This window comes from Setaria viridis, chromosome 3, assembly GCF_005286985.2.
Source record: "Setaria viridis chromosome 3, Setaria_viridis_v4.0, whole genome shotgun sequence".
Classification (NCBI taxonomy): Eukaryota; Viridiplantae; Streptophyta; class Magnoliopsida; order Poales; family Poaceae; genus Setaria; species Setaria viridis.
The window spans coordinates 5846029-5869644 of record NC_048265.2 but is presented as its reverse complement, the minus strand read 5'-3'; the positions used below and the strand labels follow the sequence as shown (position 1 = coordinate 5869644).

Below are 23616 nucleotides of genomic sequence, written 5' to 3'. Positions count from 1 at the left end.
AGTGACAGATTTTTCCTTGATTTTTCCAAACTAAATGTTTTCAAGAGTTTGAGCGTATCTCGTCCAAAACATTAGGTATTTGTGACTACAAACAAGCAATTTCAAAAAACAATAATTTCAACTTGCATGCTAACGTGGACAATAAAACAACCACGCCCACATGGCACCTCTTAATTGGAGGCCATCACAAAACATGGCCACAATGCACACGATAAACCACCAAAATGCTCATTTGTGAAGTAATAAAACAGCATATGCTTAACAGAACATTTCCCATTTGTTTTTTTTTCACCAACACCGTTTAGACAAACCAATATACATTTACAGCTTCCTATGTCAATATATAGATACACTGTCTTACATTTGAGTCGAAAACCTAAACTTGCGCTGCACTCCCTGTCAAGTATGCAAACAGACCGGGTGCACTCTACAAATGCATGGCGGCATAACAAGGCACGCAGCATTCGTCGCTAAAGAATACAGAAATGAACACAAACATCTGAACTAGAAATTTCACTCCCTCCCTTTGCGAGGAACTGACATCCGCGCACCGGGCACGAACTAAAACTGGACGACTTGACAAGTAAAATCAGAGTAAACACAGAGAGGAAAAGGGACAAGCAAGAATTTACAAAAGAATGGCCTGTCACCTCTATCACCCCCGAAAAAAGAGCAAATGCACCACCACCGCTTCTGTAGGTTGCTGATGCTGATAGAAACAGGTGGGCGCAGGTTCGTTTCTGTGTTATTGAGTTGCGAACAAATAATAACTACCAACCATGGATGTCTTCTTGGCACCTTGGGTTGATAGGAAACTCTACATAATTGCACAGTTGCACTTTGATTCGACCTTTGGAGGCTTCATGCTGTCAGATGTCCTTAAAGATTCAGGAACCACTCGCACAGGTACAGGATCTTTAATGACAACTTCCATCTTGGCAGTTTCTGTAACAGTTCCACCTTCTGATCTTTTCCTATGTCTTGGCATTCGTTTGTTGGGCGGCTTCAGTGAACTGTTGCCCCTTGAAATGGATTGTCCTACCATGGTAACTGTTGGGCGAGGAGCAGAAGCAAGTTCTAGTTGCTCCTCTCGCTCTAGCCCAATTGTTGCAGCCCTGTATGCAATGTCATGAGCGATGGAACTGCAGATGAGAATTGTACCTGTAGCCTCTTCTAAAGTGAAGCATTTCTGAGTTTGTTCCCTTGATCCGTGAACTGTAGCCAGTGATTCTTCTACAGGTCAGACATGAATAAGTGTTAATTAATTGACAGACACCAATTTCCTCAAAAAAAATTGACAGACACAAAATATGATTAATCAAATTCAAATTGAAAATGTGCTGCACTTGCAGCATAACTACAGGGAGGGTAGACAGATATGTGTTGCTGACCTTAGGTGGCAGACTTTAAGCACACACAAAAATGCATTAAACTATTGATACCGAATGTTAAACATGTGTGCGGTGTGCATGCTATCTCAAGTCTCGACCCAGACAGTTCATCTCTCCCTTGTATATTATCCAAACTTAATATGGATAAATATGAACTCCCACCCTCCTTACCTCCCTCACACTCTCTCCTTAATCTAGTACTAAATATGGAATAAAGATTAGTCAAATTTACAGGTCCAGTTCACAGTTCAGTATGGCCGGTGACCAGCGATAAGCAGTTGGTTAGTGGGTAGTATTCCAGTTAGCAAAGTTTGTTTTGTTCTTTTTACACTAATATCCTCAAAATAGTGTGTTTGTTTGGTTTTTCACAAGCACTTGGTTAGTGGGTAGTATTCCAGTTAGCAAAGTTTGTTTTGTTCTTTTTACACTAATATCCTCAAAATAGTGTGTTTGTTTGGTTTTTCACAAGCACTGACACTAAGACAACATAAAAAAATGGTTTGCAATCACCTTGTACTGGCAACAAAATCACTTGAAAATATGCTGCTACACAACTCCCACGTCTACATCTTGAGAAAGGAAAATAAGTGCTATTGAAAAGTCACTACAATGCCACGTCTAAATCTTGAGAAAATATGTTTATCAAATAAGGCTGAAATGCTTGCAAGTATACTGAAAACATGAGAGAAAACCTGAACTTTGTGGAGCTAACAAGTGAATATGAAAATTAGCAAGTCATGAATACATACCATTACCAGAAAGCTCCATTGTGTTGTCCTCTGTTGCAGAAATCAATACATTCTCCTCAGATATGACAGACACACAACCATCATCCAACCTATTTGCCTCATTAGAAGTTGGAACTGCTTCAAACTGCATTTGGTAATTATCAATGCCACACTCATCATCTGGATATTCTGGAGTGCCAACTGAACAGCACTGAATGATGGCAGATGTACATTCTTCAGTTTTTTGTATGCAACTTTCCTCAGGGGGCAAATACAGTGAGATATTGCTATGAGTCTTGATAGCTGATGAACATGAATTCGCACTTGAGTTATCTTTGTAAGCCATCCCACCTGTACTTTGGTTCTGAACCGCTACAACTCCAAATGAATCAATGTCATCATTAACAATAGCCTGGGCAGCAGACCAGCACTCTATAGCACTTGAGAGAGTGTACTTACACGACTCATCAAGTTCCTCAGTACAAATCATGGACCTTGAAGCACTGCTTTCTGTATTGTCAGTTAGGAAGCCAGTATCTACAATTGCATTACTCCGAGGACATACTGAAACTGAACGATTGCTGGTTGACACATCTGACACAGATGCAATGCTTTGGCAACTCACAGTACTACTTATTTGAGACCTCTCAAAGTCATAACGATTACTACTTTTAAGGCGCTCTAAATGTACTGATTGCCTTGAAGACCCTTGATCAATGGAAGAAGTAGCTGACGAGCTGTCCCATCCAATGGTACGCTTCACCGTACTGACATTATCCCTTGTATAATAGGGTTCTGAACAGAGAACATTGGTAGCAGCTAAGGGTCTCCCTTCTACAACAGGCCATTTGTTGCTGCTTGACTTCTGCAATAAGAGTAATGAAATCCCAGCACCCTCAATATTTTCAGCCTTCAGATTTAGATGATCAACTGATCCCATTTCATGAGAACTGTCAATGGTAAGTGTATCGGAGACAAATTCAATGCTTCCATGCATTGACTCTAGCAGGCATTTGGATACCTCATTGTGGTGGTTGGCAGTTTGGTCTCTTAAAATATCACACTCAATTACAGATGTTGGTTCTTTTTGTTGACAGTCACCTATGCTACATTGATGAGATGAAATATCAATGCTATTTCCTAGTGGGGAGTCACCAATATCATGTGGCCTTAAATTCTCAGCAACATTCTCCCCATGTCGCTGTGACAGCATCCTTTCAGTTGTATCCATTGTTGACTGAGATTGAGGACACTTTTGCAGACAACCAGCTTGAGTTTCATCATTCACCAGCTGATTGTCAAGAGATGACTTCTTGATATCTTCAATGCAATCTGGGGTTATATGAGGAGCTTCTGATGCACCGCAAGGTTTAGAATTTCTAGTTTTGTGATCTTGTTGATGTGCTTCTTCCAAAGTCTGTATCTTGGGGTCCACAAAAAGAACCTCACCTACTAAAGCACATTCTTCACAGAAATTAACTTCTTCACCATCCTCTATTGCATTGAATGACTTCCCACATCTAGTGCATGTTGCCATTTTAGTGTGTTGGACCTTAACACTACTAACAACATTACATGAGGTCTGAGATATTCTAATCGTTTCCATAATGAGGCCTTCTATGGTGCTTCCTGCATATTTTACTGAGCTTGGACATTCTGGGCCACTTCGAGTTGTTGATAAACTGTGGATACTGGGTCCTTCATTCAGTCCATCCAATTTATCAAACATAGATATATCCTCATGAATTATGGAACTAGGTGTTGCTTCACATTCACCAACTACATCAATCTGTTCTTGATCATCACCCATACAAGGGCCAGAAGTGACACCGTGCTCAGAGCTTAAATTACTGCTTGTCGTGAGTAAGGAATTGTGCGACAAAATAGATGAGTGTCCATCATCTCCTTTTACAGCACCAAATGTGGTGGAAGGAACACTTGCTAGAAGTGGCCTGAACTTATCTTGAGGAGCTTTCCGATGATCCTAGAAAAGGAGTATAGCATTTTGTTATATTGCGGACAAGCCAAAAGGAAAGCATCAAACAAGAGAAAGGGCTCTCACTTGCATTAAATGTAGATCAACTGCACAAATAAATCAGTCTAGGTGCACAACAAATGCAGTTCTACAAGAGAAGCTATATTGAATTATGCAATGATTTCAGAACAACTTATGATATGCAATCATGAACAAGGTTATTTGAAGCCAGTAATACAAGTGATCAAATATAGCATTGGTCACAAAACACCAGCAGAGCACAAACAGTCTCTGTTTTTCAAGGATCATGTGAAACAAAGGCAATGAGAACATAGTTTCACACACAGGTATCTTAAATATAAATGTGGGCCATCTTGCCACAATGAGTAAAAAGGAAGAACAAAATAACTATAAGGATAGAAACTTTTTTCACTTTTACTAAACATGTCACTAATTGGCTTAAAAGGGTGATTCTACCATGTGGTGCAAAAACAAATATTACATCATCATGCCAAATGTGAAAGAAACAGAGCAATGTTTACCATCAACCAAACTGCAGAATCAAAGGACCTCTTTGGAGCAGAACTAGGGGAGAAACTCTTGGATGGCTTCTTAGGTGATGCAATAGTTTTGGATTTCATTACTGACAAGTTCTTTCTTACAGCTGGGCTAATTGGTATAGATTGCATGGACTCTAGATCATCTTCAGCAGACGATGTCACAGATGTTTTGCTGTAAGAGCTGGAACGATCTCGATCATTGCTGTGGGATGAACTGGCTCTTCTCGATGGAGTAGGAGACATAGATTGCCTTCTACCTCTCCAATTCATGTCCAATCCACTGAAAGATGAAGGAGATCCACCCCTTGAACGGGATACTGGACGATCTGACAGAGACATGCGTAGGTTCGGAGGTGCGTCAAAAGAGAAACCAGGATGACTTGACTGCCAACCTTGAGGTTTTGGTGAAGATGACCTGTGATTGGTTTTAACTGGCGAACTTCCCCTTCTTCCATTTGAAATTAGGTCACTTGAACCAGCACTCATCCTCCTTGAAGCAGGACTTGGTGACCTTCGTGGAGGTGTTAATGTCTTAGAAGCTGGAGATGAAGACCTTCGTGGCGGTGTTGTCGGTTGTAAAGCAAGTGGTGGGCTGCATCGTGAAGATGAGTTTGATGATCTTGTCCTAGTCAACACGGTGCTGCTATATGAGCGTGGTGAAGGGCTAAGCCTATTTGGGCTTGCACTGCTTCTGTTAGATCTTCGAGTATTTTCCATCTGTGTAAAATAAAAAAGGAAATATTCACAATTGATAGGTAGGTCCTATCAATTATAAAAATTATGAATACCAAGAACCTGTCATGAGGTAAGCACTCACAGTGGATGACCTCGAAATTGATATTGGCTTAATCTGTGTCCTGCCTCTATGGGCCGTACCAATGCGATGGTCTTCATCATCATCCAATGAATGAAAAAGTGGTGTCTCTGGTGGAGTCAACAACCTTTTAAGAAAAATGTTAGATGGCTGGCATGTAATAGCTTACACCTAATATATAAAATGCCAATAAAACTACAGGCAAATAGTAAGGTGGGTGGTTTAGGCTCTGGGCCTTGACAACAGGAGACACAAAGGAGATACTGTGTTAAAACTCAAATTCCCTAACTTGATGACTAAGGCAAAGCCAGACCCAGCCGCCAGCCCTCGGCTGCAGGGCCCTGGATTCTCTGCCAGCTGTAGCTGCCCCTGGCCCCACCCCCACATGACACAAGAACTATAGCCACTTGCCAGCGTCAAAGTAGACCATGATGTCTGGAGCCTTGCAATATTTTTTGTGTGCACTTCAGATATGAAAAATCTAAATGAACTGACAAAAAAAAAAGAAATCTAGGTCAGGAAGCTTCTTGTGGCCTAACCGGCCTAATTATGTGGGCTAGCCAGCAATTATACAGTGAAAAGTAGAGGCATCCGCTCCTTGGTTGTGGCATAGTAGAATAGTTTTCAGTAGACCGAACAAAGCACCAATTTTATTGAAAGTCCGAAACATTAACAGAATGCTTAGTAATGAATAAGAAAAGATCCACAATATTTTCACTCACCTACAGTACAAGTGTAGGGCTACGGTTAGTATGACACACCCAATGAACTCCAAGCCTAGGGGTGGTGGGCTAAGCTGCTGCATGGTTAGTTTCTTGCACATCAAATAAGGAGTGTCTGAGTTTGCTATATGATTTTATTACTTTCTATGCATTCATATATCGTTGTTAGGCATCCCCTCTCTCTAAACAATAGGAGGAATTAACAATAAAGTGCAAGAAGGAATTATCAAGGAACACTCCCCAGTCACTGTCTCTCTCGTGCTTGCTGTGAGGGGTGTTCCACTTTCGGCACACAGCTCCAGGATGATGGCGAGAGCCATCCACTCTCAAATCCTGTGTTTTGCTCCCAAATTACTTGATTTAGGAGGAGTATGCATTTGATGTCAGGGGTAAGATGATGAGGATCTATATCATATGTTGAACTACAGGCACCAGTAAGCCACACGATCAAATTAATGAGAAGACTGAGCAATTTGTAACTCGCTGCTTAGCTACTCAACATCAGATGATGAGAGCCAATCTATACTAAACGTAACAAAGAAAAATTAAGTAAGAGATATGACCCTCACATAGCTCCATAGACTATATTTATTTAAACACATACTATTTGTTGAAGCAAAATAAAGTAACATACATATCAATCATGGAGCAAACAAAAGAAACATGTGCTGTTAAGTGTACATACCAATCATAATCATTTCTTTCACCATCAGCATTAAGCAGATCATGGTTTCCCCCCCGTGCAGCTATGTTGACACCAAGCTTTAAATCCCGAAAATAGCTCAACTTTGCTGATACGCGGGGCCAGAAAAAAAGAACAGACAGCAAATATCGATCAAATCATGAAGTTTCACACTAGGAAGTACAATCTACAACGTCACAAAAACTGTAGGCAGATTATAAGGATGCTATTTATTAGCCTTACAGATCGATTCATCAAAATCCTCTGCTGATTCCAGAAAGAAGTTATTATTATCCCTCTCATGTTTCTGCATATCTGTGAACAACATGAGTTCGTCATCCTTGGGTTTAGCAGGCGGCATACTTCCAAAACTATGCCCCCTTCTGTGGGAAAGCTCTTTAAGAGATCTCCTAGGTGATGGTGAGGGGGGCATCTCTGTAGTCTTTTAGTCGGAAAGAGAGTGTAGCTGTGCTCTGTCTTTCTGAGATAACAGACTCAGACTAATCCTTTTGAAATATCTGCAAATAGGCTTTTGTTAGTAAAGAAATAAACAAACAAAAAAGAGCACCAAAAATTCAGAAAGCATTTGATATGTATCACTGGTATAGGACAACCTGCTGGTAAACTGCAAACCAAGGGCAAGAAATGGAAAGTAATAAAAGAAGCCTGAGTTGAGAACTATGCATTGCCCAAAGTAACCAATCCATCACATGGCTGCACGAAATAATCCAGCCAATAACTACACGCTAACACGGTTACTAGCTTCCTAGAAAGCAATCAAACAGGATGAACCAAACAGAAAGGCCCTAAAAGGACTCCCCAAACTTCTAGCTGCCCATATTTGTTGCACTCCAAGGCCCAATCTGCCCAATCCATCACCTTCTGGATGAAAAGACCCACCCAATCAGGAGAAAAAGTAGCCAACCCAGTGGCAGGTCTCCAAAAATGAGCTGGACAACAAGCCAAGCAAACACCACACCATTGAAAAAGCTCACATTCAAGGTCTCCATTTCGCAATTCACAGCACTACTGGCTGCATCCACTCCTAATCTACCACACTAGCACACCCAATTCTTCTAGTTTACCACACCGTAAGATTAGAACCAGAATGGTGGAGCAGCACTGGCATCAACGACGAGTTCTTCAAAACCCGATACAAGGGCGGCAAAATTCGAGCAGAATGCCTTCTCTCCAACAAAATGCGGCCACCAATCACATCCCGACTATAGACCCCCGAAAATTGAGCTCTAGAAAGTTAAGCCCCGGGAAATTTGTTGGAAGACGAACTACAGATTGGGGACCTAAGAGGGCCCATTGCGCAAGCTAACGTCGATCTCGCGCGCGGAAGGAGATGAAGAAGCCAGGGACAGGAATCGCTCACCAGCGGAGGAAGGAACCAATCCACTCCCGGGTGGATCTCTCCGCACTCCGCTGGACGGGCGGGCGGGCGGAGAGAGGAGGAGCGGGGCGCTGCGGCGGGGAGGGCGGAGCGGGGGGCGCCGTGGAGGGAACGGCGGCGGGGCGGGCGCTGGGAGTGACTAGTGAGAGTGTCAGGCTGCCGATTGCGTCACCAGATTTTGTGCGTGTTTTTTTGCTCCGGGTTTCCGTTGCATACTTGCATCCGCGGCAGGACACGTATCTATAAGCTTTGGCTTGCGCCGGAGCAGGAGGAATTTCGCGGCACGTGAGGCTTATCGTTCGTAGACAAAAAGGTTAAGTCTGTCGGTAATCAATAAAATATTCGCGTCCAAACAAAGCTTTAGCTGCCGTTTGTTTCCGTTTATAAGCGGTTTATAGGTGGAAATAAGGGTCTGTTTGGCAATAAGGTGTTAAAGTTTAACACCCGCCACATCGGATATTTGGATGCTAATTAGGAGTATTAAACATAGGCTAATTACAAAACTAATTGCACAGGTGGAGTGTAATTCGCGAGACGAATCTATTAAGCCTAATTAGTCCATAATTTGACAATGTGGTGCTACAGTAACCATTTGCTAATGATGGATTAATTAGGCTCAATAGATTCGTCTCGCGAATTAGCATTGGGTTCTGCAATTAGTTTTATAATTAGCTCATATTTAGTTCTCCTAATTAGCATTCAAACATCCGATATGACACTGTTAAAGTTTAACACCTCATATCCAAACACCCCCTAAGTAAGAATCCCACATTTTGCTTATTTCCACCGATTCTCGCTTATGTGGTAAGCCACTTTAAAGATTTAAACTATACAAGAAGCAAGAAGCGAGAAAATCTTCGCTTAGATTATAATCCAAACGTGACTAAAAGTAGCGTATCCAAACAAGACCTCAGATCTCTTGACAAAAATAATGCCGTTGTACCTCATTCAAACAAAAGTTCTCAATCTATATATTACCTTGAGAAACTAATTAGTTTGTTTTAAACATCATAGGACGGAGATACTATAAATATAAGTACTGATTTTTTATTGGAAAAAAATTATATAGAAAACGAATTTGGGGAATAAATTCAATATGTGAGAAATGTGGATATGCAATTTCATTTGGTAAACCGAGAGATCTTTTAAGACAAAGCAAAGTGGCCATTGCGCCAAAATAATTTTTTTAAATGAGAAAAATAAAGATTGTATTGTGATTGACAAATGTGTTTTTGGTACAGATAACATAAGTTTCTTCAAGCAATAGGGTGCCTTCCATATTTGGAGAAGCTGTTTCATGGAGAAAGGTTCAAAAAGATTCTTACATTACCTTTTTCAGTATCGGCGTTGCCTACCCGCTCAGCAGCCCATAAAGCTACGGTTTCTATAGCAAAGCAAAGTGGTTACTGAGCCAAAAAAAACTTTTTTTAAATGAGGAAGTCAAGATTGTATTGTGATTGACAAATGTGTTTTGATAGGGATAACATAGTAAGTTTTTTCAAGTAATGTGGTCATATGGGAGTGATCATATGGCACTTTCCATAGTTAGAGAACCTCTTTTTTTAGAAAATATTCGGTGGAAACCATCTTGGAAATGTGAAAGCAACCTAAAACCATGCTTACAAGTTTCAAAAAATTTGGAACGGCACCTATATATCCATAGTGTATATATAGACATACTTTGCTGCAAAAGTTAAAATGCAAACTCGTTTTGTAAAAATTCAAGTGTGCACTAGAAAGACAAATTTCTAAGTATAGGATGAGGCTTTTGAGGGCATATAGCTTACTATTATATTTTGCTTATGTGAATACCGTATGAGAGTGATGAAAACTCCCACTGTAAAACTTAATGACAGTTCTCAAATGAAATACCTTGGGGGTGCCATCTGGTATTATTCCGCTTTAATTAGGGAGACCAAATAACAGCGACTCGAGTAAATCGGGACAATGTGGGTAGTTCTCAATTTCAACTCTGGGTATTCGAATAATGGATGTCACAACTAAGATCTTTAATACTAGGGGGGGGGCAAAAAAAAATGAAATACCTACTAATGTTCGTATAAATTAAGCAAGGGAATGAGCATACCTTTGAATGCAACATCAAGGAGCTTATGCTTTGCATGAACATCGTGCATCTCAACTATTATGATAAGAAAGAAGAAATGCCTATTTCAAGTGCCCAGTGTGCATTGGCTTGTGCAGTGTGCAGCAGCAGCAGCATGGTCGGCCCAGCTTACTCCACAGCCCACAATCTATCTATGCTCCGTTAGGTTTCAACATCAGAACAAGCCCATGCTCACAAGTCACGTACTACAAATGTTGAAAGATATTGACACAACAAGCCACGTGCATTGCAAGAAAATACGCTATCAACACAACACCTCCTCTAGTAGTTTCTTACACTTTGCACAAACCGCAATGGCAAGCAGGAAAAAAAAAAGAAACAAGAATTTACAAAAGAATAGCTCGCAGTGCATTCTGTCACCTAAAACACAGCAAATGCACCATACGAAAATAATCTAGCAGAAGACCCGTGCGGAATACCTTCTTTGCTGGTAACAGGTGAAGCCATGCTTCAGCTCTGTGCCCACCTCATGATATGAAACATGTGATTCCATCCAACCAATATCCCAAAAATCTCCTTAGATCATGGACAATGGAGGTACCTACATAATTATACAGTTGCACTTGGACTCCAGCTTTGGAGGCTTCATGTTATCGGAATTCCTTGTAATGCCGGAAGCAGAACGTACAGGCGAGGAGTCCTTAGCAACAGCATCTTTCTCAGTAGTTTCCGTTGTAGTTGTTTCGCCTTCCAATCTTTTCCTTTTAACCTTCCGATTTGGAGTTCGTCTGTGAGGCAGCTTTGGTAAACTATCTTCCTTTTGACCAGATCTTGCAACAACGGTAACAGTGGGGCGAATAGAATCGAGACATTCTGATTCCTTCTCGTTTTCCAAGGCAATTGTTGCTGCCTTGTATGCAAGGTCGTGGACAATAGAACTACAGAAGAGAATTGTGTCAGCGGCTTCTTCTAGTGTGAAGCATCTCTGGATTTGTTTCTTTGATCCTTCTACCACTGCATGTGATTCTTCTGCAATTTAGAAAAAAATATTATTTTAAATACTTATATTCACCAAATAGCACAAGAAATTTTATTGGTTACATTATGCAAAGAAAATATGGTAGGCAGCATATCTGTGAACTAGGAGCTAGCAACTGTAAAGACGGTAAATTAAACAAAATACTATTTGATATGAAAAATGTACGCAGGCAATCGTTGTATACCTCTAGCTGATAATTAAAACGTTTTTGCTTCTCTAGAACCACAAAAGATTAAATTTATATCTGTACCATGACTGGAATACAATTCAAATTCACTTGAAAAGAGCGGAAGCATCTAAAGTTGACAGACATGCCAAAAAGATTAAACGTAGGCAGAGGTCAGTAGCAGCGACCCATGTGACAAACACTTGATCAGACGGTTGCATGTAAGCCCTAGGAGCTAGAAGGCTTTCATACTAAACTGCTCCAGTGTTGCAGTGTGCACAGGGAAAAAAAACATAATGGTAAAAAATCATAAAGTTGTTATTTGAACTAAATCACTTGAAAATTACACACCCCTCTTGTAAACTCACACATTAATGATATTTTATGTACCAAACCTTTACTGAAATGATTGACACACCTACTTAGACTTACTTAATCCCAGAATGATTGACTACTTGGGTTTTCCTTTTCCCTTTGGTTCAAAGAATATTCACAAAAGTGCTCTTGTATATAAAATATCAGTGCATTCTATACCATCAAAAACTATGTCCAAGACAAGAAAAATAGAGGGCCAGTGAACAATTATATCAGGTAATGCGTACAAATCTTCGAGATAGGCATAATTCTTGGAGGTGGAAAAGAGAAATGAAAATACATACCATCATTAGGAAGTTCCGTTATGTTAGTTTTTGGTTCAGAAACCAACACATCCTCCTCGGAAATGGCAGACATGCAACAATCATCCAATCTGTTTTCCTCATTTGAACCCTGAGCTGCTTCGAACTGCATTTGCATATTATCAAGGTTGTTCTCATCACTTGGATGTTCTGGAGTGCTACTTGTACTGTGCTTACTAATAACAGAAGTGTCCTCTTCAGTTTCTGGTATGCAACTTTCCTCTGGAGCTGATGACTCTTGGATGTCACTTGGCATTTCAGTATCTGACAAACACATATTTGAACTGAAATGATCGCTGTCAGCCATCCTGTCTGTACAATGGTTCTCAATTGTCGCATCTCCTTCGACCACACTTACAAAGCTCGAGGTGTTCAAGTCAACAAGGCTGTCATCACTGACAATAGCCTGTGCAGCAGACCAACACTCCATAGCACTTGTCAAAGCAACCTTACCAGAACTATCATGTTCTTTGGTAGGGATCACTTTTCTTGAAGCACTACTCTCCAAAGTGTCTATTGGCAAATAAGTATCTCCTACTGCATCACTCTGAGGGCAAAGTGAAGCTGAAGAGCTACTAATTGACATATCTGAGACAGAAGCGATGCTTTGACGACTCATAGTACTGCTTATCTGAGACTTCTCAAAGTCACCCCTCTTACCACTCCTAGGGCGCTCACAATAAATGACTGATTGCCTTGAAGACCCAAGGTCACTAGAAGAAGCAGCTGAAGAGCTGTCCCGTCCAAAGCTACGCTTCATTATATTGACACCATCTCTTGCGTAATATGGTTCTGAACAAAGCGTATTTGCAGAACCCAGGGCCCTCCCTTCAACAACAGGCCATCTATTGCTATTTGACTTCTGGAGTAATAGTACTGATATCCCAGTGGCCTCAGTATTTTCAAGCTTAGGGCTTGTTGATACTAGTTGATGAGAGCCATCACAGGTCACAGTTTCGGAAATAGTTTCACCACATTGGGACAATCCATGATTGCGGTTGTCCATTTGGTCTCTGAATAGCTCATGCTCCACAGATGTCGGTTCTGTTTGTTGAGGGTCAGTCACACTAGATTGATGAAATGGGATATTGATTCTATTTCCTAGTGCGGAATCTCCGACATGTTGCTTTGTATGTTCTGCATCAATCTTCCCCTCCTGCACCAGCATCATTTCCTGAGGTGTGTCCATCATTGAGTGCAATGGAAGTGCATGGTCCAGGCTGACTGTGTGAGGTTCATTGTTCACTAGTTGATGATCAAGAGATACTTCTTTCCTATGGTCTATAGAGTCTGGGGCTATATGAGGATCAGATACAATGTAAGGTTTCAAATTTGCAGCTTTATCATCCTGCTGGTTTGCTTTTTCTATAGTTTGTGCAATAGAATCAGTGAAGGTATTCCCAACCTTTGACGCACATATGTCGCAATAGTCACCCTCACCATCCACATCCAAAAACTTCCCACATCTCACACAAGTTGCAGTTTTACCATAGCCAACCAGAGAACTATTAGTAGAATGGCATAAGGACTGATCACATGTTCCACTTCCTTCCATGTCAAAGTCTTGTTTGTCACTTACTTGACGTTTTACTATGCTTGGGGAGTTCTCCATAGATTCCGTGCTCTTGTAATGAATGTTTTCTTCATTTAGTTCGTCCAATTTATCAAACATAAATATGTCCTCATGACCTCGAGAGCTGTCATCTGCTTCCCATTCACCAACCAAATCTTGTTGCTCTTGGTTGCCATGCTTATAAGAGCCAAAAATTGCACCATGATCAGAGCTTGCATTGCTGCTAGTTGTCAAAGAGGAAATGTGTGAGAACATAGGCTTGTGCACATCATTTCCATTGCCAGAGCCAAATGTGCTGGCAGGGACACCTGATAGAAGTGGCCGGAACCTATCTTGTGGAGCATTGCGGTGATCCTGGAAAAGAAGATCATGTATCACATCTTAGTTCCATGTTTCAACTTGAAAAAAAAACACAATAAACAGAAGAACAGTCTTGATTTGCTGTCAAGGTACACCCACACCATTGTTTGAACGAAACTATGCAACAATCATTCTGCCTTATATCATTGACTACAAACGGTGGCTCCTGGTTGATCCACATCAAGAAGAAAATAAAAACCATCTGATTATTTTTGTGACAAAAATCTGAACCATACATAGCAGGTTCACATTGATCAAGTAACTAGGTGTTCAGTATAACCACTTCCTAATCAAAGAACGCCTGTTGGCCCGCAGGCACCATTAAAAATACCAGAAAAACTTATCTATAATAATCTTGATGAAAGATCATTAACTTTTTATTTGTGCATTTTGAAGACCACATACGTTTCCCAAAAATACTGTAGAATGGAAATATAGCAAAAAGAAGGGTTATATGCCCATAGCACTGCAACAGCACATGGAAAGTACACCTAAATAGTTTTTAGTAGAAGTTAGAAATGATAGTTTGCATAAGGTGACAAGTATCTTCAATAGAAAAAATGAACTAGATTTACCAAGATCAAGTTACACAAGAGAAAAAAAATGAATGTAGGCAAATTTTAGAATTTACAAAATGGACTACTAATTACACACTAGGTGAGATGATTGTAAGACATGAGAAATATTCTACTATTGTGACATAAAAGCAGAGGAAGGCTTACCATCAACCAGACTGCAGAGTCAAATGACCGCTTTGGGACAGAGCTAGGGGTGAAAGTTTTTGACAGATTCTTTGATGATGCAATAGTTCTGGTCTTCATCACAGCTAAGCTTTTTTTCATAGCTGGGCTACTAGAGTAGCTAATTGGTACAGACTGCATAGAGTCCAGATCATCCTCACCAGATGACGTTGCGGAAGCTTTGCTGTGAGAGCTCATTCGATCCCGTTCAATACTGTGAGATGAAGTGGCTCTCCTAGATGGAGTGGGAGACATTGATTGTCTTCTACCTCTTGAACCCTTGTCTAGTCCACTAAAAGACGAAGGAGAACCACCCCTTGAACGGGAAACTGGATGATCAGGTAGAGATGTGCGAAGGTTTGAAGGTGCGTCAAAAGGGAAACCAGGGACATTTGATTGCCATCCCTGCAGCTTTGGTGAAGAAGATCTGCGATTAGGTTTCACTGGTGAAGCTCCTCTTGTTCCATTCAAAGTTGGGACACTTGAACCAGTACTCATCCTTCTTGAGGCAGGACTTGGAGACCTTCGAGGAGGTGTTGATGTCTTAGCAACCGGAGGGGTTGAAGATCTTCGCGACAGTGTTGGTGGTTGAAGATCAAGTGGTGGGCTAGAGCGAGAGGCTGAACTAGATGATCTTGTCCTCGCCATAGAGCGTGGGGATGGGCTAAGCCTACTTGGGCTTGCACTGCTTCTACTAGCTCTTTGAGTATTGTCCATCTGAAAATGAATAAAATCAAATAAAATTGATAGGTAATGGATGCAACTTGATATAGTTCTTGGAAGAAACTCCTCTGGACATAAGCACTTACTGTGGATGATCTCGAAATCTGTATGGGCTTGCTCTGAGCTCTGCCCCTAGAAACCTGAGTGACAGATTGTTCTTCTTCATCATCTAATGATCGAAAAAGTGGAGTTTCTGGAGGAGTTAACAACCTGTTGATTGGAAAAGGCGATGGAGATCAAGTCGTTACTCTGTGCCAAGATATAATCTCTGTATAGAATTACAGGTATAGGAGGTATTGACAAATTTGAAACAAGGCAAAGTAAAATGTACAATCAGTGTGCATACCACTCACAATCATTTTTATCGCCATCCACATTAAGCAAATCCTGGCTTTCCCCACGGGCAGGAATGTTAACACCAAGTTTTACTTCCGGGAAGTAGCTCAATTTTGCTGATGGAAAGAGAGAAAGAAACTAAAAATGTTAAGCTACAAAAACAAATAAGTAATACTATGGGACTGTATAAAGGGAGAGGAGAATGACATTCATAAGCATTACCTATTGAGTCATCAAAGTCCTCCGATGGTTCCAGTAAGAAGTTCTCCCTCTCAACTTTCTGCATATCAGAGAACAAAGGGAGTTCATCATCCTTCTGTTTCGCAGGCAGCACACTCCCAAAACTGCTGGCCCTCTTGTGATAAGTCTCCCGTGCTGGAGATCTCGATCTCCTCAGCGAGGGTGAAGGGGGCATTTTTCCTGGCCTCTTAAGCCTCTCTAAGTGCTAATATGGTATCCTTCGTTTTGAGACAGTAGAATGCAGTCAAATTCCATCCAGATCAAATGGAACATGTACCATGACCTGCAATACGTTGCAGTGATATTAAACAACCAGACAAACCCAAAATGCACCAAAGCAAAAGGAAAAACTTGTGATAACAGTCACAGGAATAGAGACAACGAAGAAAGATACTTATACTGCAAAGAAATGAAAGGAAATAGAAACATTGTACTCATCATGAATACCCAATACACAAATTCATCCCACCACCATCAGAAATAAAACATACCAATACATTCATAGAAAGTAATCATACAGAATAAAACAACAAAAAAGCCCCCATAAAGCCCACAAAAAGTTGAAGCTATCCTTGTTTCTCCCACTCCAAGTACCCAAATTGCCAAATCCATCACATCAACTAGGAACTTTAGGTAAACCCAATGAGGAGCTCGTGGCATCCAACTTTGCTGTTTTGCAACCAGCAGCACATCTTATTGCATCAAGTGAAATAATGAATCAACAAACACAACTTAAATAGCAAGTCTTTAAACGAGCATGCAAGAATCAATCAATCGATTGGACATGTTCCCCAAACCAGCTTACGAACAAGTGTCAGGAGAAAACCTGAAAGTGCACGTTCAATTGAACTATCAAGCGCACAAAGGTCCCAAATTTCACTCTTTCAACTCGACATTCCATGCCATCTGCTATCCCGTGTTAGAGCTAAATCACCAAGAAAATTAGGAGGAACCACATTGAGGGCGAGTCAGTCCGATGAAGTCAAAATTAGACCAAACGGAAAACCAAATGGCGAAAATTGAGCCCAAATTCAACCTTGTAGTGTCTCTCCATGACCCCAAATATAACACTGCATCAGCCACAGCACAAAGTACAGCCTCCCAAATAGAAACGTAACACAGGAAGAGCAGAACTGAAGCAACAACAGGGAGCAGAACAAACTGCACAAGAGATTGGTTCAAATTGAGCAACCAATCCAAAACCGAATCTAGGGACCTGAGCAGCACAGCTCGAGCTCAATCCTACTCGTTTCCCTCTAGAGAACAGCAGCAAACAGCAACGTGCTCCCAAACCCACAAACTCGAGTAAATCCTGCGCAAAAAAAGATGTTCGAAAACTGAGAGCACCGAATTGGACCCCCCGTAGCTAGCAGTATACGAAAACCAACCCCCCAAAAATGAACTGAAATGACGCCAATTCAGCGAAACCCCAAATCCCGTGTCCTGCATTTCCCCCTCCCCGTTCGACCCACACAAAATCACAACAAAATCACCATCTATAATTCACACACGCGTAAAAAAAACAGCAAAGAAAAAGGTAGCTCAGCATACCGCGCCACCCACCCGCATTCCACCGCCGCCGTCGCTCACCAGCGCCCCCAGCCGGCCAGCAACCCTCGCCACCAGCCGCGCCGGCCCGGCGCCCCACGATCTCCCGCCGCGGGCGCGAGCCCCGAGGCAGATCCGGCTTCGGGCCCGAGCGGGGAGTGGGGGGATCCCCTCAGTCCCGCCGCGCGCTCCTCTGCTCCCTCCTTCCGCGCTCGCCCCTCGGCCTCCGGGGCTCGTCGCTGCTGCTGCGCGCCGCCTGGGCCGTGGCCGCTGGGAGAAGCAAAGCGAGCTCGCTTCGTTTGCCGCCTGCGCTGGAGGAGGGGGGAAGGGAGAGAGGTGGTGGACTGGGGAAGAAGTGTTTTTTTGCTTTTTATTTGTTTTTTCTTTCGCTGGCTGATTTCCTTTTTGGTTTATTTGGAGTTAAGAAATGGGAAGATGGATTAGTTGGCGATTAGCGGTGAGGTGGCCTGATATGGTGTGGGTGGTCAGATTACGTTTTTACCCCGAGGAGAGGATAAGCATTACGTGGTGCCTTTCTTTAGTTTTCCTTTGTGTTTGGCTTTGACGAATTGGCATAGCAAAGCCAGTGATTTTCGAACTGTTTATATTTTTTCGTCTCCTACAAGTTCTTTTTGCACAAAAATCTGTTTACTGTTGCCACTGTTCCATTTTAGGATAGGTAATAGCACTTGAATGATGAAGTTCAAGGCTCCTTTGTTAGCACAATGGTGACAGTGGTACACCGTTGTACAGCTTTCTTAGGGAAATTAAAAAAAAACAAAACATTCACGACCACAATGGTAGCACGAGTAAATAAGTCTGCAGCATCGTACCACTTGAACAAGAAGGTGGCAATGGTCTATCAATCAGCAAGTTTTGTTAGCAAACGACCGTTCAGTGCAACCACGTTTTTAATTAGATGAGATGATTGCGTTTAGAAGCCACACATTAGCAGTATGGTGTCGTTTATTACAGGCGAGATGATGACAATTAGTTATCGCATTAATAAGATCGGAGTTATTAGTTGTTGGAAGAAGGTAGGACATGAAATCAACGGAAGGTCAGAAGCAATTAGATGCTGATTGGGGAGTAGGATTGACATTCTCGAATCTCGCACATTGTTGTGGTGAATGCAGGAAAAGAACAAACGGCGTCTTTAACATTAGTAGTACTGATAACATGATGATTAAGGTACTAATTAGAAAGGGCGAGATAATAAGACAGAGGGGATAACTTTTGAATCTAGAGATACCCTAGTGCAAATTTAAGGGAAATGTAATGTTTCGTATAAGGGGCGTTTTCTTCCGGTGACTTATTTTTAGCACATGTCACATCGAATGTTTAGATACTAATTAGGAGTATTAAACGTAGACTATTTACAAAACTCATTACATAAGTGGAGGCTAAACGGCGAGACGAATCTCATTACATAAGTGGAGGCTAAACGGCGAGACGAATCTATTAAGCCTAATTAATCCATCATTAGCAAATGTTTACTGTAGCAACACATTGTCAAATCATGGACTAATTAGGCTTAATAGATTCATCTCGCCGTTTAGCCTCGACTTATGTAATGGATTTTGTAAATAGTCTACGTTTAATACTCCTAATTAGTATCTAAACATTCGATGTGACGGGTGCTAAAAATAAGTCAGTGGAAAAAAAAACGGGGCCTAAGCTAAACCTATAACCTTCGGTACTCCAACAGACATTCAATCTCTAGTACTCCCTCCATCCCAAATTATAAGTCGCTTTGACTTTTTTGGTACATCCACTTTGCTATGCATCTAGACATAACAAAGTGGATGTACCAATATGTCTAGATGCATAGCAAAGTGGATGTACCAAAAAAATCAAAGCGATTTATAATTTGGGATGGAGGGAGTAGTAGCTATTTCTGTTGCACTAACTAAGAGGTCACAAAGACTTGTTCTGTGTTGAATCCATAGCTCATTGTTAATATCTTTTGCCCCAGGGTCACCAATAATTAAAAAAACTTTATATTAAACCGTACAAAAGATAACGGAATTATATTATTACCACAGCAACGTACAAAAAAAGAGGCCAATGCTGATATGAACAGAAAGCGAGAGGCCCAAATGCAACCACCAGCACCTGAACTGAAACTTCCCAAAAGTGCTTTGCCCTCATACTGAATGGACAACTATGCCCTTCCTTAAATCACCTCTCCATCGTTTTGCTTCGGATTGAACCAGAAATAAGCTGGCCATGGTATCTGCTAAACCAGTGAAGATGAAGGATTGTTAAGTTATCGTCTTCCATTTCTTTTAAGGATAACTACTCCTAGTTTTGATAGAGTCAGCAGCACCTAACCTAACGCCAACCGTGGGGGGAATTGACAGTTGGATTAAGACGAGAGCTGCACAGGATTCCCTGCACCAACCAGTAGCTCCTGCTGCTCCCTTGCGTATTAGCAGCGTCCCTGACAGCAGCCACTCCCGTGGGGCCCACCCGCCTTTCATGTACAGTACGAGAAGTAGTAGTAGTAGGATACAGCCATACAGGCCGATCCACGCTGTCTAACTGCGACAGGAATATATGCTGTCGTGACCTGGGTTCCCTCCTCTTTTCCCCGACAGAGATGCTACGCTACCAGCTCCATTCCGTGTTTAGGACAGGTTTTCATCGGTGTACTTGTAGTTGTAGCCTGTTAACCGAAAAGATAGGAAAAAAAGCAATCCAATTTGGCTCCAGCTTCTCCTGCTGCTATACTGGCGTGAGTGTGAGTACGTGAAACGCGTCTTTTGCGTTAGAAAATTAGCCCTTACGAGCCGTCCGCTAATCTTCATCAACGGAAGTGTCGATTGGATCTACCGAGACGAACTTGCACGATCACAAATGATAATGGAGACACGATCGTTGTTGACGAGGTTCGGTCGAAGTCTACATCCGAGGTATGACTACGAGTGTTCCTTCCCGATACCACAACACCAGTCGCTCCGAGGTCCCAGCGTCGTGCCGCCTCCCACCTGACGCTATGTCGTCATGGTTACAACAGCAGTCCCACTCTCATATTTATGAGGAGGTCTAGGTTATAGAGTTTGACACGAACTCTACTCTGTATTGTTAAATACAACTCATCTAACATTGTGTGAACTCGTTCGTTGTCGTTTCCACCGGTGGCCTAAAATGGTTATGAGCACAAGATTAATATAAGCCCATTAAAAAAACTGTTTCCAAGAAAGGCCAATGCTAAACGGTGCATCGGTTAGCCGTAGTTGATCCATCGCACTCATAGTTGCATCATGAAAGTTATGCATCGGAAAACCAAAACCGAGCACTTTATATGGCTTCTCCTTTTTTTGAAGAAAAAAAAACAGCATGAGTAAAACGCCTCATTTCGAAACCCAACAACACCACCCGACTAACTAATCGTTACAGAGGCCGCGCGCCACGGCGTGCCGAAACGAGATGCACCGGCGTTGTTGGGGTCGCGGAGGCGGCCGGAGCACGGACCCGTGGGCCGTGGCTGCCAAATCCCAGCATGCGGAGGCGCGCCACTGCTCTGCTCTGCTCCCCACATGCGGCCGCCCGCTCCGTCGTGTCCGTTCGCTGGAATACGAGTACGCGCACGGCGGCGGCCAGGCAGGCCCCAGCTGGGCGGCGTCGCTGATCCGCATGCGCCGGTAGGTGAGCAGTTACCGTTGCCGGTTTGGACCTCCCTGCTCGCATGAAAGCTCGGCGAGGGGACGGACTTGCGCCCGGAGCTTATCCCCATCGAAACGTGCTATGCAAAATTCACCCTCCCCCCCCCCCCCCCCCCCCCCCCCCCCCAACTTGAGGATGCCTCGTCTCGTTTCAGTTATGCAACGGCAAAAGCGAAAGGTAACCTAGCAACTTCTCGTTTTGGGTGCGCAGCGAGGTGAGTCGATCCGAGCCTGGAAACGAGACGCTTGACTTGCAAGTGTTCCGTCGGATTCGTCTCCACCGAACAACCCCGCGCTCTTGATCTGCTCCTGTGCCCGGAGTTTTGTTTGGCTTTGAAATACACTGTTACAGTGAAGGCTAGTTACCTGAAAGGCATAGCATAGCTACCGCAATATAACTCCGGATCCTGCTGAGGTCAGGCCTGAACTTCATCTTGATGTAGGTGGTGCAACCCCGGGCCACTTCGACTTTCAGTTACACAACGGCAAAAGGTGACCAAGCAACTTCTCGTTTAGGTGCACAGGGTATGAACCTGAAAACGAAACGCTTGCAAGCATTAGGTCACATTCTGTTTCCTGACAATCTAAAATAGAGGATTCACCTTTCCAACTTGAACATGGCTCTGATGATCCTGAGATCATATCATCAGGCCTGAGCTTCAGAGTTACTCCTACTGTCCTACAACTATGCGATGGCCACACACCACCACATACACTTCTCCTCACCATGAGGGATCAGGGATGTGGACCATTTTGCTCCCACCCTTCTGATCTGAAAGTCTGATCGATGATGCATGTGGACCAGTTTTGAGTTTCAGTTACACAACGGTAAAGGTGGCCTAGCCACCTCTGATTCTAGGTGCAGAGGGGTGGCCGTGGCCACCTGCAAGGATTTTTTTGGTCTCGCTCTGTGTCGTCCATCTCCACCAACCAACATGCACGCATATCCTTTTATGCTCATCTTTTGGATTCGCTTGTATTCAAAGTATATGTCATCGTTCCTCACAAGATAGCCTGACGACGACCACATCCCTTTCTTTATTTAAGGTTGTGTGATGGAGAGGCCGGGCGATTAAGTAAAGTGTATTGGTCACATGAAACCAAAGTTGCATCGCATGACGTGATACTTGATGCATAACCTTGATCTGGAGGGTTTGTAGCTAGGTCAGTTGCGACATGTTTCATTGATGGAAAAGGCATAAGGTTGCACGATCAAAATCCTAACAACTCAGGAAATGCTTAGATAGAGTGCATTGTTACATCCGTTCTCAAATTTACGGCATCAAGACAAAGTTAGCGAGTTCATTTTTGAACTAATTAGTTTATCCTAAAAATTATATTTTTTTAAGAACGGAACAAGCCAAATGCTTATTACCTAACGAAACAAGAGCTCTTTTACAGTACACAATACTACTACTTAGTAGTATATAGTATATAGTATGCAATGGCTTATTACCTAACGAAAGAAGAGAGTAGTATACATTGCATTTTAGACATAGGGAGTATACACTTTCCCTATCCGTTTGGTGGTTGCATTTCCAATCAAAGTGCACGTGCTGATTACTTGTCAACCTAATCTTGTGACGTACTGAGGATTCTTGGCGAAAACAAAATAAGTGGATGTGGAGAAGGCATTGAGCAAATGATGTGACTTGCAATGCGTAAGATTTGCTTAGCATCACGAACACTATCCGCTGAACATGCAGTGCAGATGCAGTTCATTTTTTTTTCCTTTCAAAGAGGAAAACTGCGGCGCAGCAGCTGAAGCTCAATCAAGGGCAGTGCCAGCAACTACTGTAAAAGTCTGCAAACCCCGGGGGCAATCATTTGGGCGTGTTTATAGAACAGAATTTGCCAGGGCCATCGAAAGGGACGCCGCCATCTCGAGGAGAACAAAAAGCAGCGTCGTTCGTCGATCCATCGTCGGTTAACTAATCATGCATGGTGCGCTCACTCAACAGCAACCGCCCACCTGAAAACACCCCCCAAATTAATTAATCGACCAATCAGATCGACTAATTAAGCAGCTGATTATTTATTATTATTACCTTGCTCCCCATTGGCCTCTGCAAGATCCTGTGCCCGCGGCTGCCTGCCTGCCTGCCAGGCGCCAGCTAGCAGCGGCTAATCCAACCCAATGCACAGGCCGCAGACGTTGCTGCGCGCCGCATGCATGCCTCAACAGACATCCGTTGACCTTGTCAGCTTGC

At 42.6% G+C, this 23616-nt stretch overlaps 2 protein-coding genes across 4 annotated transcripts; both read right to left on the bottom strand.

Annotated features, from left to right (window-relative positions):
- Nucleotides 1-300: 300 nt before the first annotated feature.
- On the bottom strand, nt 301-8470 carry LOC117848840 (uncharacterized). Its single transcript, XM_034730398.2, has 7 exons — nt 8254-8470; nt 7116-7390; nt 6876-6981; nt 5472-5595; nt 4637-5371; nt 2141-4103; nt 301-1233 (listed from the first exon to the last, which is right to left on the bottom strand). Exons 2-7 carry the CDS (start codon nt 7303-7305, stop codon nt 818-820), a joined length of 3534 nt encoding a protein of 1177 aa, XP_034586289.1. The 5' UTR covers nt 7306-7390; nt 8254-8470; the 3' UTR covers nt 301-817.
- A 2130-nt stretch (nt 8471-10600) lies between these two features.
- Nucleotides 10601-18128, bottom strand: LOC117848343 (uncharacterized). 3 transcript variants are annotated; one of them, XM_034729700.2, is made up of 7 exons: nt 17742-18128; nt 16173-16473; nt 15961-16066; nt 15701-15824; nt 14874-15608; nt 12201-14145; nt 10601-11365 (listed from the first exon to the last, which is right to left on the bottom strand). In XM_034729700.2, exons 2-7 carry the CDS (start codon nt 16363-16365, stop codon nt 10938-10940), a joined length of 3531 nt encoding a protein of 1176 aa, XP_034585591.1. In that variant the 5' UTR covers nt 16366-16473; nt 17742-18128; the 3' UTR covers nt 10601-10937. The 3 variants fall into 3 exon arrangements, with proteins under 3 accessions (XP_034585591.1, XP_034585592.1, XP_034585594.1); XM_034729701.2 differs by having other exon boundaries at nt 17754-18128; XM_034729703.2 differs by lacking the exon at nt 17742-18128 and having other exon boundaries at nt 15968-16066; nt 16173-16213.
- Between the last annotated feature and the right edge of the window lie 5488 nt (nt 18129-23616).